Source organism: Vanessa atalanta, chromosome 5, assembly GCF_905147765.1.
Source record: "Vanessa atalanta chromosome 5, ilVanAtal1.2, whole genome shotgun sequence".
Taxonomy (NCBI): domain Eukaryota; kingdom Metazoa; phylum Arthropoda; class Insecta; order Lepidoptera; family Nymphalidae; genus Vanessa; species Vanessa atalanta.
The window spans coordinates 9,941,774-9,960,990 of NC_061875.1; the positions used below are offsets into that span (position 1 = coordinate 9,941,774).

General features: G+C 33.6%; 1 protein-coding gene across 3 annotated transcripts in view; it reads left to right on the forward strand.

Annotated features, from left to right (window-relative positions):
* LOC125063897 (GATA-binding factor C-like) overlaps window positions 1-19,217 on the forward strand; it is an 81,372-nt gene that overhangs the window by 42,112 nt on the left and 20,043 nt on the right. For all 3 annotated transcript variants that reach the window (XM_047670585.1, XM_047670587.1, XM_047670586.1), the window contains one exon: window positions 18,095-18,229. In XM_047670585.1, coding sequence (XP_047526541.1) covers window positions 18,095-18,229 — 135 coding nt within the window. The remainder of the gene's footprint in view (window positions 1-18,094; window positions 18,230-19,217) is intronic.

Here is a 19,217-nt window from a genome sequence, read left to right on the forward strand (position 1 = left end):
GTGGGTCATCTTATGTCGGATGTAAATCTGGTAAATGTCTTAGCCCAGCAATAGGACATTCGTAGAGTGTCATTTTTGTCATAATTATGTATTGAACATAATGCGGTACAACAAGTACTTTTTAATAAAATACAAATATTTTAAAAATGCATATTCAGTGTATATCCCTTTTACACTTTACATTATATAGTAGAGATGGGTGTGCGATAAATTTTATTATACAGGTTTAAACTGCATGGTTAATTGCTTTTTTTCGTCTTGCAAATAGTTTTTAATAAAAAAGGTAACACATACACACTTTTGGAATAAAAAGTAAATTATATTCATGTAATCAGAAGAGGTGCAGTACGTTTCTTATTAATTATATAAATAATTGTGATTTTTTAAATTTTTTCTTATTTAAAAATAAACGTATGAAAATTAGGTTGCTAAAGAACTCTATGAGGATTGCTTGTATTCTCTATGTCGTAATGACGTTTATTTGAAATAAAAATGACATTCTAGTGTAATTATAAATAGAGTAATGTGCATTGCCTATGTTTTTAAATCTAGTTGTAACATTAAACTATCAGTTCAGACTAACGAGTACTAAATGTTATTTACATTTTTCTCAAAAAATAATAATAATGATAATATTATTTTTTATACATTTATTCAGTTAGTTATGTTATATAAAAGAGTAAATAAAAAATTGGGCGGTTCAATCAAGATTATTAAAATCGCTTTAAAAATGTATTTCCTCTTATATCGCACTAAAAATCTCCCACGCTATCTAATCGATCCAGGTGGCTTGCAAATGTCTCAATTACAGCCACTATATAGTACTATCACACAACTAAATCAGTATATTCTCGTTCTACGCATGAGCAATTCAAGCAGAAGGCGGGCGGTCATAGAACTTACCTATTTGGCATTCATGGCCCTAAACAAGTGCCAAATAAATATTACAATAAGAATTCTATAGCCTTAGCTTATGTACGGGACGGTCCCACACTGTCTGCCTTACGTGCCTCGCCATGACGTCATATGAGAATGAATAAGAATGTTTTTAAAAAGAATTAATAAAACGTTCGCTTTGTTTAAATTTAAATTCCGGGAATTTTTTTAAAATATAAATCTTAGATATTTATTTGTTTTTATAAACACTTTGATGTAGGTAGGTAGGTAATATAAAGAATTAAAATTGAAATAATAAAGAATAGTTAGTTTTCAATGGTAATATTATAAAGCTAAATAATTTTTAAATGAACCCATTAAACGTGCATGTCAATAGTTTATTAATTATAATTTGAAAAGGAGGTTTTTATTGTTGATACAGTAGTGACCGTTGTCGATGTCGCCGGAGACCGCTCGCCGCTCATCGATCACCGCGACCTGTCGAATAAATCTTGCTTTAACCTCTGGCGCAGGGTAAAAGAGTTAGCGGGAATCAAATAAAAGCTAAATTTAGAGGGAAAATTGAATATAGAAAAAAAACTTTATAGAATTCCGATTATATTATTTTATTAGGCGAATTACGACAGAAATTTTGAGGGGAAACTAAAAACACCACTGATTGAATGGTAAATCAGACACGTCGGGAAAGTGTTCAGGATATAACCAATACTGTTACGTGCTTTCTGAGTAGTAGTGTTTAACTTGACAATCAATAAGAAAGTGTAATACTTCTATATTGAATAAAGGAATTTGAGTTTGAGTTTGAGTTTGAGCTTGTAAACTAACCACTAGATCATTGAGGCAGTTAATTCTAAATACAATAATAGAATTACGAATGTTCTAATTTACTTATAATACAATTATATGTAGTATCGTTAAAACGACTAAGTTTACTAACTTGAAATATAGTCTTAACAACGTTTGAACCGCTGCTTTGTTTCTAGAAAGCTCCTTACATTAATTAGTGTTTCTTAGAAAAACTTATTATAAGCAAAATTAACGAAATAACATGCGAAGTGAATTTGAGTATCGTGATTCGATTGACTCACTCATGTGTAGTTAGGTCGTTCACGTCGGTCGGTCGGTCACTGATTCAAAGATTACGGCGAGCGCTCGTTACAAATACAATTACTTACAAAATATTAAGCTCTGAATAAATTATTTACTTTCTGTAATAATTTTCGATACTGTGGTTATATATATAACCCTATATAATTTACATATGAGAATATATTTAAAATTTGACGAAACATATATTTTTTTTATTGTGACATAAAACTGTTAATATTATATAATAATGTCTGAGGTTTTCTAGTTCGAAGGTTAAAACATTAAATTAAACAAATACGTTGTAACGAATTTATTTTATCCGTCTATCAAAATAATTACCTGTCACACGGAATGCCGTAAATTGTTAAACATATCTGGACATATTTCGCGTCGTAAAGACGATACAAGTTGATGAAATTCTAATGAGGTAGGTAATGAAATTAATGTAGCGCTGATCTTGATTTCCTTTAATGTCGCCTTATTATTATCAAAAGTTAAAATTGTTGTTATTTATAAAGTGATGTTGCCGTTTAAATGTTTATAATATATTCGATAATGGTCACTTTGGTAAAGTGTTTTCTCTAAAATAAAAATATTCATCTTTACATTTTTAAATTATCGTTTCGTATAAAATACTTTTTAATAACCTGCCAGTGTTAACAATTGTAATATTTAGAATACTTTTTAATACAAGTAGGTACAATAGGTTCTCACACAGGGCCGTGCCCGGTGAGTGACACGGCCTCGCGGCGGGGGTGCACTAACTTTTATCAATCTTACTCGAGACGGATACCTGACCAACCTGTGCGCCACCTGCAAGTAAAGCAAGGTTCGATTCCTAGCGTTATTTATTACATAGCAGATTTCAAGTGATGCCTTTTAAAAATTATTTTTAACTTGCTGTTTCCCACGCGTTTAATTATTATTATACGTGCCTGTTACATACACTTCACGACACGACCAAGTGCTCGTCAGGATGATAGGGTGAATTGATATAGCCGTTATCACAAAACAGGCAATTTTTTAAAATCACTTTTCAAAAACTTTTCAGCTCTATAATATAGTATCTATTAAAATAAATTAAAAGCATCAAAAATCAATACTAATTTAACAAGTTATAAATGTGATTTTATTGACATTGAGTTCAATCCAATACTTATATCTACTTCTATAAACTAACAGTGAAGAATCTAATTATTATTTTTTTACTTTAGGTTTAAAAATTGTACCGATAATTTATATGACACTAACAAAGCTATGCAAGCTTGCGTCTGTGGGGAACTTGCGTGTCTTTTATTGCATTTCCATAAACACGGGCCCTTTTTTCATCCCACGGCCCGAGCACGAGGAAAAAAATTCCACTTTTGTCAACGCCTTGATTGATATGGTAACCTTCCCTTGTTTTAGCAATAACCCAAAGTATTCGGTTTGTTTTTTCCCCACCGACTCGTACATTTTTATTTGCCACGTCGAACAGGTTTGACATATCACTAAATTTTGTAAGAAAAATTACAATTCTCAGGATTTTACACCGGTGGCCGGGTAGCGGGAGGTATTATAAATTTACTACATTTTTTTTTTCGAGTCTCATGTCATTGTTTAGAATTGAACGTTTTTCTATACGCACTTCTACAGTCCTCTACCTGTACTAGGCGCCAGTGGCTGTGACATTTATGGGCAGGATATCGGGAATGTATTAATGTCGATATTAATAACGGGGAACAGTGTTTTCGTAGGTCATAAATTGTTATGATAGAATGGGGGGTTTTTGTTTTATTTTCTTGTCAAAATAGAGGACGACATTTTTTATATCGTTTAATGGGCGTGTGATATTTTTAAGGTAGCTTCGTCCGTGAGCTCGTGTACGACGGCGAGGTAATCGAGTGATTCGGTTAAACGGATCGGTTTTGGAGCGCTGCGGCGCGAGCGATTTCACGCGTGAAGCGAAGAGAATCGATTGCCAGCTATGTGTATGGACTCAATTGGGAACCTGTGTGGCTACATTATGCTCTTTGTGGTTTTGTTTTACTTCAAAAATTTAAAAAGAAGATTCTTACATATCATATTAAGGATTAGATATAAAAAATTCAAGTTTATATTTTATCATAGATTGAAATAATACACTTTGTATTTGAGTCGTTATATAAAGGGTAATGAAATAGATAAATGATTTGCTATTTCTCACATATGAAGATATCAAAGCATAGTTTAAACGATAGAGTAAGAAGTTCTCGATATAATAACTCGATAAGAAGTGGTAGTGTTGTAGTTGGTAGTGGAAAGACCCTTGTGTTACACAAATCGCTTCGCGCGGAGTTATTTATCGGTAGCCGTGGTACGTCTGCGGACTCCTTTGATTTAAAGCCTCAAATTGCACACCTCAGAGTTATGAGAGCATTTCTCTTGAACTTGCAAATTTATTTACGCAGATCTTCACTCATTTGTAAATAAATAAAAATACGCTGACTAAATTTCTTCGGGCTAAAGATATATTTTTTAAGAGTAAATTGGGAATAAATTGTTGACATGATGCGATACAAATAATTATATTTATTTAGAATGCTTCCAAGTATTTACTCGATAGGGTCGTACAATTTACATGCAGTAGCTTCTCTATAAAAAATGCCAATCATCGTATTTCCTCATGCTGTTGCTCCCAAACTAAGCAATTAAGAGCATTAAGCAATCGTTTGAATGACATCAAAGGCAGGCGAACTACCGTATTACGTTATAATCTGGTCTAAGCTTCGTCCGAACTGACAGGTTGTAAGTGCTGCAAATGATCGTGACGTTCCACACCGCACCACTATCACATCGATATTCGGTCTAATAAATAATTCTATGCGGGCGCAACTATGGACTTCATAAGCAATTAACGTAGCAGGAAGCCGCGGCTGTCATTAGCCCGTCAGCGCCAACTGTTTCTAAAAGTACACGAATCACGGTATACTCTCCGATATAATTAGGTACGATGCGTTATAAATACAAATAAATAAAGTTCGGTGCGATGGCAGGCCACAATTTAGCGGTGCGTTCACTACGTTCAAATTGTTGGGTGCGCGCGATGTCTCACTGACTAATGACGACTACCAGCACTGAGCCAGACTGCTGTGAGCATGTTCAATAAATATTCATATCAATGTTCATGTCAACTCATGTTCTGGATTCATTGCATACATTGTGTTAAGCCGTAACCAAGATTTAAGAAGATTTTTATCGCGTCTTATATTTCGGAGTAGGTATATTCAAAAGTGTGCAATTTTATCTATCGAATTTAGTTTTTAATTACAATTTATGTGACACGTATTAAAAGATTTAATGTTAAATATACATTTGTTTGTTATTACAATAACAAGCCAATTCGGTGAAGCAATAAAACATAATAATCGCGTGAAATTGCTATCTTTATAGCTTCACGTTAAAGTTCATTACTTGTAATAGTACAAAGACATTTGGCGAAAAAAAAAATGACTTTGAGGCTTTTAACTTACACAAGAGTAGGTATAATAAATAAATGGTTCAAAGCGACTTGCGAGTATCGTTTTGTCAACAGTGGTGTTAACTCCCACGCGCGAACACTACAAGCCACCGGGCTTCGATTCCCTGGTCGCTTCCGTATACAACTCCTACTTACATGTCCTCGTAAAGGAGATTTTGTCATACTATTGTTGCTACAATCTACATATACATACTTAAAATAATTAGATAAATTAAATTCCACTCAAAACATACATCATGCTTATTCTGAATTTTAATATAATATATTTTATTATTATTGGAACAATGTCCGTTGCTGGACTAGATCCTCTTCGTTTGAGAGGTTTGGAGTTTATTCCACCACACTGTTTCAATCTGGGTTAGTTATATGTAGATATATATATGATAGATTTTCCTTTGACACATGGAGGTTTCTTCACGCACCATATAAAATATAAACAAAAAAAATGTGATACTCGAGTTTCAACCGCAACCTTTGGACAAGATTCACGTATTCCAACCGCAGAACCACCTCGGATATAAGTAAATAAGAAAGAGCTTCTTAAATTAAGTTACCAGCTAATTGATTTTATTACAGTTGAAATTGATCGCTCGAAGCAAATATTTCTTATTATAATAATATACTCTTATATTTTAATAATTGAGAAGAACATTATAATATAAAGACCGAAGTACATTAAAACTAATGCGATGTTAATTTTGTATTCGTTGAACTGGTTATTCGCCAAATATGAGGGTCGTCGCATACAATACATTTAAATGTATCGCGCGATCGCGGCAGATCAGTCGTAATTGACGCAATCCGATATTATCCGCGATGCGAGATCACGCGTCGACGCGATAGCCTTACCGCGACAATATTCACGTGAAATGCTTAATGAGCCGCACATTTACATAATTGCTTTTATTTGTTTAAGTAATCATGCATATTGTAACAGCCTTTGATTAATTGCACTATAAAAGAACGCAATGGAGTAATTACATTTACATTAAACGGTCGCTGTTTGAGTAACGACTTTATTATTATTGAATAAATACATAAAAATCATGTAAAAATAATAACAAGCTTATACATTATAGCTCTACATAGCAGTACAATGTTAAATACGTTATTTTATTTCTTTAAAAGTGGCAAGTCTTTCTTAATAGTTTGATACAGCAGGAAATGTGAGATACAGATCGTGTTGATTGTTTCCAAGAGATGTTATCTTCATAATGACAGAATAAGTACTCATAGACGACTTAGTATTGAATGAAGAAAATGCTTCTAGAAATGTGCGTTAGGTCTCTCACAGTGGAGAAACACTACATATGTATAAAGTGATCACATTGTTCAGCCGTGTTAAAGACCGGTTGGATGCGGAGTAACGAGCATTTCGTATACAATAGACCTTTTAGCGTCATCTCGACGCACGTCAATCGCAAGTTGATCCGTGTGAGCGCTAGTGAGCGACAACCTTTAGTCCCGAGCGATACGATTACCCGAGGCGACATGACTATGCCATAATTATAATAATTTTAATAATTGATCGCCGTTTATGGAAAGTGCGCTAATCTTATGCAAAGGTTATTCAGTATTATTATAATGCTGTCTAATTATTTATTTAGCAATTTTCCTTATTTTTGCACGTTGCATAAAGTATTTTGCAATAGTTACGCATATTTGCAACAAGCAAAAATTTCAGAGAATTTATACTCTTTCGTAATTACTGAATATAAAATAAGCTACATATAAAAAAATCAATAAGTTAACTTAGTTATTTATTAAAAGTTTTATTTAGAGATTTTGTTTTACGAATAAGGAAGAGAGATCAATAAAAGGTTATAAAATTAATCGTATACGCGAGTCCAACATCTATGATAACAAAAAACGAGCGGACTCGGTTGAATTCGTATTAAAATAAAACGCATCCACGGGACTGACGTGCGTCCGGCGTCACTTAGCAGCGCTGGAATGATGTGACAGGCCTTGCCGAACCGAATTCCTTTTTCAAATTTAAAATTAAAAATAAAACAAAAAGTAAACTTTCCGAATCTGTTCCATTGTGTTCACGTTTTGGAAAAATTTAAATGGCCCAATGCTGGCCGTTTTTTCGTGGTTCAGAATCTTGGATTCGGCGTTTAAATACATACAGTTTCGCGGTTTAGCGCCATGTTTTTTCCATTTTCTGCGCATTCCGATGCGTTGAATGCGAGGCAATGCGGTAGATTTTGCGCGATTAAATCCCGGAGTGCGATAGGAATGAGTTGTTAGTGTTAACGATTTGAATCCGATCTAAACTATATTATATCTCTCATTTTGTACTTATCGATTAAGCAGTTGTTTATTTGTATTTGAGTAGCTTTATTAATTATATTAAACCGGTTTGATCCGGTAACAGTTTATTCACACGCACTAGTAATTAATGCTAATATAATTTAATGTGCGGCGATTTTATGGTGAAAGTATTTTAGGTTCGAATTGTAGAGATTATTTCACATATTACGAGTGGCAATACGAATGTATTTATACAGCCAGGGCGGCCTCTTCCTAACAATGCTACGCTTGTCGCAGCCATGGCGCAGGGCTGTCTCAACAGTTCATATTTGAATAACTTTATGACGAATTCGCTAATTGTAAAATTACAAAAAAAATATATATAAAAAAAAGGAAATATATATGGTTGTAATTAATTTTATTTGTAGTTATATTAATCTTGATTGATGATTTTTGTATAAATAGGTACAAACAATACGTACATATTAGTTAATATAGAATTCCAAAAAATGATTTATAATAATAAAACAAGCCAGTCTTGCCTGCCTTTTGGGACACAAAAAATGAGTAAAAGATTAAAAAATGTAACAGATTTAATGTTTCAACCCTATTCGAAGGACCGTGAATCAGGGCTGACACAGCCGCCGGTGGTCCGCGCGTCAGCAGCGCGTGCGCAGTTCTCTTCAACCCTTCCGATTTACATAACCATTCTATGTATAGCTACACCGCACATTAAAAATGACTAAATGTTTAATATATCGTCACTTAGGAAGCAATTAACAAATCAATATTTAATAATTACAATTGTTTGCAATAATTTTATGAAATAGTTAAAGGTATTACGTATTAATAAATAAGTAGATGAAGAGCATATTTATTTGAAATTTAAGCATTGAAAAATATTGTCCCTTGAATGGTTTGCTATGCAGAAAATATTACTATGTATCAATTTATGACTCAAGGAAACTATCGAGACAATGACGATATGAGATAGTGACGACCTTAAATGATCATTCAGTCCTGTAATAAACGACTTAACGGTTACTTCTCACATTTTTCAAGACCTAATCCGGTATAAAAAATAATATTGTTATTACATGTAATACAGTCTATTTGAAAACAATAGTTAGTAAGTCAGGTCATATCTTAAGCGAAGCCGGCGGCAAGCGTTCATTTTGATTCATTTTTGTTCATTTTGCGCCGTTCCATTGTGTTTACCGCGTTTACCATTGTTCGGGGCCCATATAAATTGGATCGCGCTGTTTTACAGCGGTGACAGGTATATTTGAGTGGTCGATTTTGGCCGATAATTAATCCGTATTGTAAAATGTTGGCCCACCCTTGCAAGTCGAGAGACCCGTCTTTGTGTTTCTCTTAATTCGTGCCGACTGTTTACAGAAGTTTTTTTAATGATAAATAAAACAATTAATATAAAAAAATATATACAATTAACACGATTAATACTCATTAATTATATGCTTCTATAACATTACCCGTTGAGTAATATAATACATCTCGGTGTATTTATAACGAGCACCCTGTACATTATGAGTAATTAAAAATACCATAAATACATTTAATATCTATAGTTTATGACGCATCAGTCACGTGTCAGCAAAAACTTAAATTGTGCAAATTGTTCAAGAAAAAGTTCTACGATTGCGCACGCTGAATGTCATTTCACGGTCACTTAGGGCTGGCTGCTAACATTAATTTATACAATAACTAACATTACTCTCTGACATAATAAATTTTGAAATAAATAGTCTTAACATTTTATCCTCTATAGAACGTTAATGTTTTTAACACTTTGAAATGTTAAAAACAATTGTTGTTATTATTTCACGCTACTGTATCTACTACTCTATGCAATAAGTTTTATTAAAACGTATTGTGGCACGTGCAGGTAATATGTTATAGGCTGAAGAAGGTATGGGAATAAAATTAACTGAAGTCATTAATAGAAATGCGAATTGCAAATAAAACATAAATTAATACAAATGTAGGGTTATATTAAGTGACGATTTTTAAGTGTTTATAAAAGTACTTATGTTAAGTAAGTTTATGTAGTTTAAATAGAGTTTGTTCTATCATCGTTGTAGAAACAAAATCATAACAGTAAAATACATACTAAAAATAATACATTTCATTAAAGAGTTTTTGAGATTATCGGTGCTATTAAAATATATACTAAATTTGGGCGTATAATACGTTACCAATATACTAGTTTTATTTAGTGAAAGGCTATGGAGTTAGTCATTATCATTAGTTTCGTTTCGACGCGGGTAGCCGTCACAGAGGAATTATTAAAGGCGCACCAATCAACTTTACGTCCATGGAAATGAAGAGCTGTCGGCTAAGTGACGCGTGGCTGACTACCGTCTACCCGACTTCGACTGACGTACGTCTGTGATTGCGCACAGATGTTGAAAATATTTGACCTTTGGGGTGACTAGCTTTTTAAATTATATCTGAAAAGATCCGTTATATGATAGTAGATGATGATTCTCGCAAATAGAGACTATTATTTAAATGACTAATAATGTTTGGATTATTTTTTACTATGATTTTGTAACTACTTACTTAAAAGGCAATGGATGTTGTTAACAGAAATATAGCGCAGATCGCTTTAAAATCAATTTAGTGGTGTATTCGCATAAACTCATGGTACGCAATTGTCACCAATTTCGCAAATTCGCAATTGAAGAATTAAGAGAAATGCTTATTTAAAAGGGTCACTAAGTAAGGTTCGGCATATTCTTTTCGCAATTAATTTGCGAGAACGAGAGATCCGTGTAACGAACCCGTCGCAGCCATCGTCGGAGCTTATCATTTCTCGTTAAAAAAATGATCCAATTAAGGGTCATGCGGGGCATCAATAAGTTACCGAAAGCCAGTTAAAATCTCTCGCACACCCATTGTAATAACGCATACGCTCTCAATATTAAAATTTAACAAGGTATTAATTAAAAAAACTAAAGCGAAAATATCTTTAAATTTTCTCAGGGCGCGCAGAGGGCTCGTTGTTTTATTTTTAATTCATTTTATTCGGCGCTGGCCGAGCGAGCGTCCCGCCCACCGGTGATTTAAAATTTTGATTTATCGACGCGGGCGCGGGCGAAGCGCGGGAGAGCGCCTAGCACGCGTGCGTTGTGCCTCGGGTAATTATAAATATGACGCGGTGCTAAACTGTGCGAATTGACCCTGCGACCCGTAAGAACCTCGTTCACACTACGCCCATAGAAACGAAAATATAAGTTATATTTAAGCTTACTACTTTCAAATTTAAATATTTTTAATATTTTTTTTAACCGTATCTTCCAAAGTAAAATGGTTTAAAAATGTTATCTAAAACATTTTATTCGTAAAATATTATGCGATTCAAATAGGGCCGGTTTTAACATTAGACATGTGTCTAATTACATTATACGAATGTATAATTTAATTGTACCTCATCATAAACATGCATTAGAATACATGGAATAGATAATAATACAAGAGTAATTTCCCAATTCCGATGCAAATGTAGAAAATCATGGTACCTAGACGGGCAGCTGCCGTATTTACGACTTCCCTCACTTCCCTTCGGAACCCGACTTCGCTTGTACCAGTTGTTGCGCACCTGTTTATATGATTAATCATCCATTATTCCTTTATGTAACTGTCCGGTTTTACACCTTAGCGTATGAGTGGAAAGTTGTCGTTGTTTTCATGTTTATTGTATTTTAATTATAAAAGTGGTATATTTCATCGCAATTATTATGCAATATTTCTTAGATAATATGATGTAGTTTTATTTTTAATCGAACAAATGTAATAAATGTCAAACATTCGTTTCTATTTTTATGTTTCTGTTTGAAGTGTAAGTGAAATAACGTAATTGCCGATATAAAATACATTTTAATGTAAGAAACAGCTAATTTACTACAGTTACAATGTCTCTGAATGGTTGTGTACTTACTATTAGAGCCTATTTGCTTATTTAGATCAAATAAAATGTTTAAACACATTTTAATAGCTTACTCTAGAGATCATAAATAAATAGATACTAAATATCTGAAATTAATGACCTTGTTCAATGAAGCATTAATAAAATTTGTTTCATGTTCATAGTCTAGAAAAGTATAATATTAATAAAACATAAACCATTTATCCATGAGCAATAACTATAAAAACGGTTATGGTGAACATTACTAATGGAAGTCGTGAAACCATAAATAATAGTTTAAGGACAACTATAACTTATTATGTCATTGAAATAGGTAAATCACAAACGGTAATGTTCCGTTCTAATAAAACGGTCATAGTTTTTCGATAACGCGACACAGAGGACACAGTGCCGCACCGTGTTACACAGATTAGAGGAATCCCATTGAATTCCATACGAATACAAAACACAGTGTAACCAGCGGAGTCGCCTTGTATCTAATTTGAAAACGCCCGCACCGTCCTTTGCCATTCAATGCAAATTCACACGTTACAAGAAGCGACCCGACGCTGAATTACCAACGTTTAGTCGCCTCTGGAAAATTATTTTAAGTTGCGATATGTGTCATTTGATTTGAAATATTGTTTTTTGAAATTCAATTTAAATATTATTAGATTAAGATGACATGAAATAAAAATAGGAATCTTGTTATAGTTTAATATGCAACAATTTTTCAAATTCTTGCGATTATTAAATAGTAAGAACTAGATAATCAATAGCCTCAGTAATTGTCACTAGAATTGTTTTAGCCTAATGTTAAAGATAACGATTGTATAACCTTAACTAAACGATAGAACCAATGCCGTTTCTTATCGAACAAGATAATCTTATCGATAGTACCTAAAATAGATTAATCTTGTTCCAATACTACAAAGTGGAATACTAAAAGTTAAAATGTATTTTTATATTTATAATCGGATATAAATTTAATGCACATAAAATGGATAGGACATTCGATTGAATAAATGTAGTCTCAACATTTCAGTTATATTTAGGTCCAGTCGCTAGAACACGTGAATATAAGCCGAAAAGCCGGGCAAATACAATCCAGTCGCTAAATATGTGTTTATAATTAATCTCGTGTTCAGTGATGAATAAAAAGATCTGAAAAAGGTGTCAAATCCACCAATGGAACAGAGTGGGGGAATAATTTTAGTGGCTTCTCCTCAAGAGCAACCCTTAGACAAGCAGTTTGACAAATCCTGGCAATTGTTATCCTATACTTATAAATTTTTATATAAAACGTAACTTAATTAAAAGTTTTCTAAGTGATTTCGACGATGCATAAATCTTACTGCATGATTGTCTAAGAAAATTATAATAGTCTATGTAGCAATAAAATTCCACTGGAAACGGATCTGTTTTCATTTATTAGGTTGAATATACAACGGTTTGCTTATAAAAATCCTATGTATACTTATAAATTGCGAAGCATAACATAACGTACCTTTAATAGACATATTTAAATAGAACGAGTCTATCATTATTATTTTGACATATATGCGATAAAAATTGCATAAAAATGTTTGATAAGTTTCTTTAAAATAAAAACTTTATAAGTGTGTTTACGCTTCTTGCGACGTAAGGTTTTATTTGCATTATTGTGGTGTTTCAGTGGCACTATCCATCAACGTCTGACTGAACTAATTGCAGTTCATTCCCATATATATTTTTTTATCTATAATAAGCATCGCGTACTTATTGTTTCTTCATGCAATAGTGACAGGAAATGATGTTTTATTGCAAATTGATTTTAATAGTAGTCGTATTTCTATTCTAGAAGAATTGTTTTTGTTTGAGTCGTTTTTAATAATAAGTTAATTTTATTACTTGTCTGCTTGTTAGTGAAGAGATTGATTACCAGTATTTTCTTAATAATATATACTTTTGTGGTATTGTAAGGGGTTGTTTACCTTTAAAAATACGGGTAGGGTTTTTGCTAAGGATTTCTCTGACATAATTTAGCCCGTTAACATGTTATTTGGTAATGTGCATATAGTTACTATGAATACCTTCATAAAATTGATATCTATACGAATATTATAAAGCTAATCCCAGGATCGAGCGGATCGAACAGATCTGACGCTACTGCCGAAAATAAATGAAAATAGTTTTTGCCCTAGATTATTATTAATGATGTTATTCTATATAATAGTCCATTAATATTACGTCATGACCCATTCGGACGGTTCAGTGGGTATCATAAGAACAGCTAGTAGTTTAGAAAGACAATCTATATAAAATATTATGTAAACTATGTTAATAGTATTCGTCCCTAAAACCAAGTACCTTATGTATTTTTCCACTGTATAACATTCTCATACTAGCCATGGCAAAGTTATAATTGAAAAACTTATCGTCGTCTATAATACAGTAAAAAGTTATAAGAAGTTATTGTGTCATCTTGTTTCGCTTTTCAAATACGCTTACTCCTTATTAATAAATGTTATGTAGCGGTGGTATACTTAAACAATTCTTTGTCTTTTACTTTCGATTGTCAAATCACTAATGGCAGAAAGAGAGAAGTCATTCAACCTTAAGGATTAATAGTTATATAAAACGTTATAATAACCGTAAGGGAAAAAGCATATTAGTTTTGTAAAAGAGAGAAGTAGACAGAGCGAGTAAAGGAATGTATGATTTTCATGATATTAAATGAATTATTTAAGCTCGTAACATCCATTGTTGGAGAAACCATAACTCTTTTTAAGAACTCCACCACGCTGTTCTGATGCGGGCTGATGGATACACCCGGGCAGTTCGATACAAATTATAAATATAAATGAAGCACATGCTATCTTTGCGGTACTTACACGGGTTTGACTCAAATACAGTAAACATTTTGAATACCAAACTTTTGATAGACGATAATTATTGATTATAAAATAATTTAGTAAGTCGGATGACGTGGCAGCGTGACGCAGGCGTCGATTACGATGTAAGCGATGTAATCTCGTACGCGCGGCTTGATGTGTCAATCCGAATGCGATACTATCGCGATAGCTTCTATTGGGCAACCGCAGCGCTTTGTTATCCTAACGGATTTAAAAAATTCGGCCCATACTCTTATCAAACTACCTCGCCCAGCTGTCATTTTTATTGACGTAATATTGAGCAATTAGATTGAATTTTATTATCGTTGCTATCTGGGAAAATGTAAAGTAATCTGATGATTGTTGAGTCATTTCATTTTTTCTTGTCATGTCCATAAAAGCCAATGCAATGTTTTCAGTTTTCTAAATAATAATGAAATATATATTAATAAAATAATAAATACTACAGTAAATGGTGTCAATATGGATTTAAAAACTATATGTATTTAAAATAGTTTTCGTTTAGTTCTTGAGTATTTGCTAGGTTTATTAAAAGGAACGACGTTTTTATTACAATTTTACTTACCTAATAATTTAAAGGTACAGCCTTTATATCAAGCACCCCTCGTTTAAAACAACACAAACCCTTAATACCTACACAGCACACATGTAAAACGACCGCTATATTATTGTTCAGCTGAAACTAGCTCGGTGTGAGTGAACACGATGAAAATCTTTATTTTCACGCTCTATCTCTCTTTATCTAATCGCTTCGGTCTGATAAGGACGGAACGCCGGAAAAACTGGTGCGGGGCGAGGGGTAAAGGCTACATCGATTCCGCGCTTTCACTGCTAGGGGCCGTGTAAACCTTTAAAAACAGTGCTCTTGCTATGCGATTATGATCTTTCGGCAAATTTATTTAAGAAAGAAATTCCAGTATAGAGAGGTCTACGGTAAATGGATTGCCTCCCCCTTGGGGTTCTCATAGTGGGATCTAGATGACGTAGATATGCTGATACGCGGGTATGTGTGCATGATGTGCTCGAAAGAGGTTTGTCTGTGTGTAGACAAGTAGGTTTGTGTTTTCCGGCTACGAAGTTATATGGATGTAGTACAGGGACGCTTCCGATGGGTTAAATTTTGCCAGTGTTTGCAAATATATGAGGGGCTGTAGGTAACCATCCCTTTTTGTAATATAATTTTATGTTTGAGTGTAGATAGGCGGATAGATTAGGGAAGACGGAGGCTGTGATTTGATTTGATTAGGAGGTGTTTGCAGTAGGGTCGGGGAAGATAAGGCTGATTGGATCGCGAGAAAGCGGGGAGGGCTGGCCTTTATAGAAATATGTTTTTAATGTGGGTAGCTTATTGAATTAGACTTTGAGTGAGTTGGAATGGTGATAATCCGTTTGGCGTATTCGTTGCTAATTATTAAACGTGTGTTCATTGACTAATGAAACGATTCATATTTAATTTGTTATATTTGATAAAGAAAATTGGTTTTAAAAACTCTTAAATCTAAATTGGCAATTTGCTCAAATTGTCCACTTCTGAGGACAGTTACGTCTGTTATAATCAGATAATTCGGTCCAAAATGACAACAATAGAGCTGTTTTTGTTCGTGTCACAGCACAAAAGCAGCCCTGATTTTGTCATTGCGCCCGCTCCTTTGAGTTTACACTACACTGAAAATTAAAGTACTACCATAACAATATGCACTGAATTTACCCTGTTTGTTTGTGTATAGCATTTTTTGTCTTTGTCGGCGTGTCTTCTGTTTGATAGTTATTTTTAGAAACCTGCGCGATATCGATCGCGATGGAATGCTGTTGACAGTGAAATGGGTTTAACAATTAATAAAACTCTTCGGTGTCGGGTACAAGTGTCCGCGTGCTTAGGATTTTATTCATCCCACTAAGGAATGTGAAGTGTTCCAAGTTTGATTACGACCGAAGCTTTCACTGAGACCTCGGGGTAAGCCAAATAAGAATAATTTAATCTATAAAATTTACGATGTTTTTCAACCGTTTCACTGTTTGAGGAGCGAAAGTAATTCGGTCATAAAATTACGACTAAACAGCCGTTTTTCCATGGAAATAAAAGCGCCCCCACGAGCGGTTGACTTCTGTAATCGGCTTAGCCCGTACCCCTCCGATTCAGACGGCGTCCCCCTGGGACCAGTGTGATGCAGCGGGTGTTATAGCTTGATGAGAAAATCTTATCTACAGATTATAAAATCGGTTTCGCGTAATTGAGTCATAAACCCTAGACATAATTTTTGTCCCGTTTTATGCGAGAGTTAGGTTGTAAAGTTGCTAGCGTCGGAAGACTATTTTAATATGTTGTTTTTGGAGTGCAATCGATTGTACTTAAGTCATTCTTCGATAGGAAGAAACAGTTTCGGTTGTTGGCTCGGCTAATATGGCGAGCTCTAATCTCATTCAAGCACAAAGAAGATGCCATGACGAGGCGAATCTTGACGCAAACCATTTAATATTTAGGTATCCCAATATTCACCCGTACTGACGTGTACAACTACTTATAAACAAATTTTTATTTCATTATTTTTGTAGTTATAATTTAATTTATGAGATTATTTTTAAACAGGATTAACTTGCCATTTGCATTGCCCGCATATATTAATATTGAACGTACTACAGACATATTTTATGATTGTCACGATTATTGTGTTATTAAAATTGTATTCACAACGAGAACATTAATAGTCATTCAGAATAGAATAAATAACATAAGTTGTTAAGGTATTATTATTGATTTTTCGAGCTCGTCAGTACTTACTCGAGAACGATACAGTCACTTACAATATTAAAATGGACAATACGCCGGTGCGGTCACGATAATCTTGGTAGTATTCGATTCTAGTTACCGAGAATCGATCGGAGTCGACGTTCCGAATAGTTCGTTGGTAATATTTTACGACCTCAATACTTTTTGTTCGATAAATGACATGACAAATTAATGGATTTATTATGAGTCGGATTGTGCGACTCGTTTTATTTTCGTGTCGGTTTAGGACGAATGCATTTTTAATTGAGTGAGGCACTTTTGTGGACTGTATAAAACGGCCACCGCATGCCGTGGATATTTTTTGTTTGATTGACGTGTAGTAATGGGCAGGTGCGTAAGAAGGGCCGACGATAGCTACTCGCTTTTTCGACTTCATGTTCAAATGTTACTTTTTGTTACTCGACTTGTTCCTCGGCGTGCTTTTGTCGTATGGCGATTGTTTTATATTTAATACGTTTGGCAATTTGCATGTGTCTTAATATTTAATATTTTATTTATTATGACTATTTTAATCTAACAATAAAAACTTAAAACGTGTAAACGTCTTATTATTTTAAGCGATACCTATTAATTTACAGTTGATACAGTATGTAGTAGTATTATAGTCATGGTACTTATCATGTGTCTAACACGGATTCATTTTTAGAACATTACAACAGAAGCGGCTTCAGATGTCGCCGTGTTGCAGATTTTAATATAAATTTCAATTTAACAATTATTAAGATATTTTTTCATATTTTCAGTCGTTGCAAAGTGCTGCGAGACGAGCGGGTACATCATGTGCAAACTGTAAGACGACAACCACGACACTCTGGCGACGTAACCAGAACGGGGAGCCGGTGTGCAATGCTTGCGGACTCTACTATAAACTACACAATGTAAGTCATTCAATATTTATTGTATAAATAAAATATTAATATCTACACAAAAATATCTGTTTTGTAGATCGTCGACAAACTACGCATATCTTACGAACGTTGATTTCTCACTCTGTAGTTGTAATGATTACGAAGACTGGGCGGATAACAAAAGCGTCTAGTGGTGGATATACACTGGTGGAACATATATCATCCGTTTTCTCTAATCCATACACGTCACTTTATGTGTTCCTCATGTATAGAATGCATTTCAGTACCTACATGCTCTGAAAATACAATTTTGAACTTATTAATTCGTTACCCGAATACTTGTTCAGTAATTCCTACTCATCACAACAGCTACACTTTTACAAAAGAAAATCCTCAAATTTTGTATTTTATTTTAATTGTTAATAAACATTTTTCTGCTAAATGTCATTAGAGATGAAACGATTATCTCCATGCTAATACTCAAAAAATAATATTGTTATCTGATTTTTAAACCAAATTTAAAAAAAAAAAAAATGTTTGAGTTTCTTTTGCCGATTCGCTTTAGTTCCGAGATAAACAATTTTAATAATTGAATGAATGATTAGAATTTTTTTCAGTTAATATTTTGTATAAGTAAATTAATTGACGACAAATGACTGAATTGTTAAAAAATACACTTTGTAAATGCTTCAATAAATATGATTTAAAAGTATTAACAAAATATTAAGTCCCCTCCATCATTTCTCCCAAGGGCCAGTAATCCCTCAGGATGATTTGACTGAATCTCGGTGTCGCCTGCTTGGGGTCCAGTCGCACCCTACAGGGAGTAATGTGTCATAATACCCATACAATTGTGTCAAGTTAAAACGAATGATTCTGATGACATTGCTAATACTTTGTGGTTATGAAACATCACGACTATACTATTTTTTTTATTCCACGAGTTGCAAGATTTAAATGTTGAACTTTATGTTACAATATTTTAGTTGTTAGTGTTTTAAGTAGATATGTATTTCAC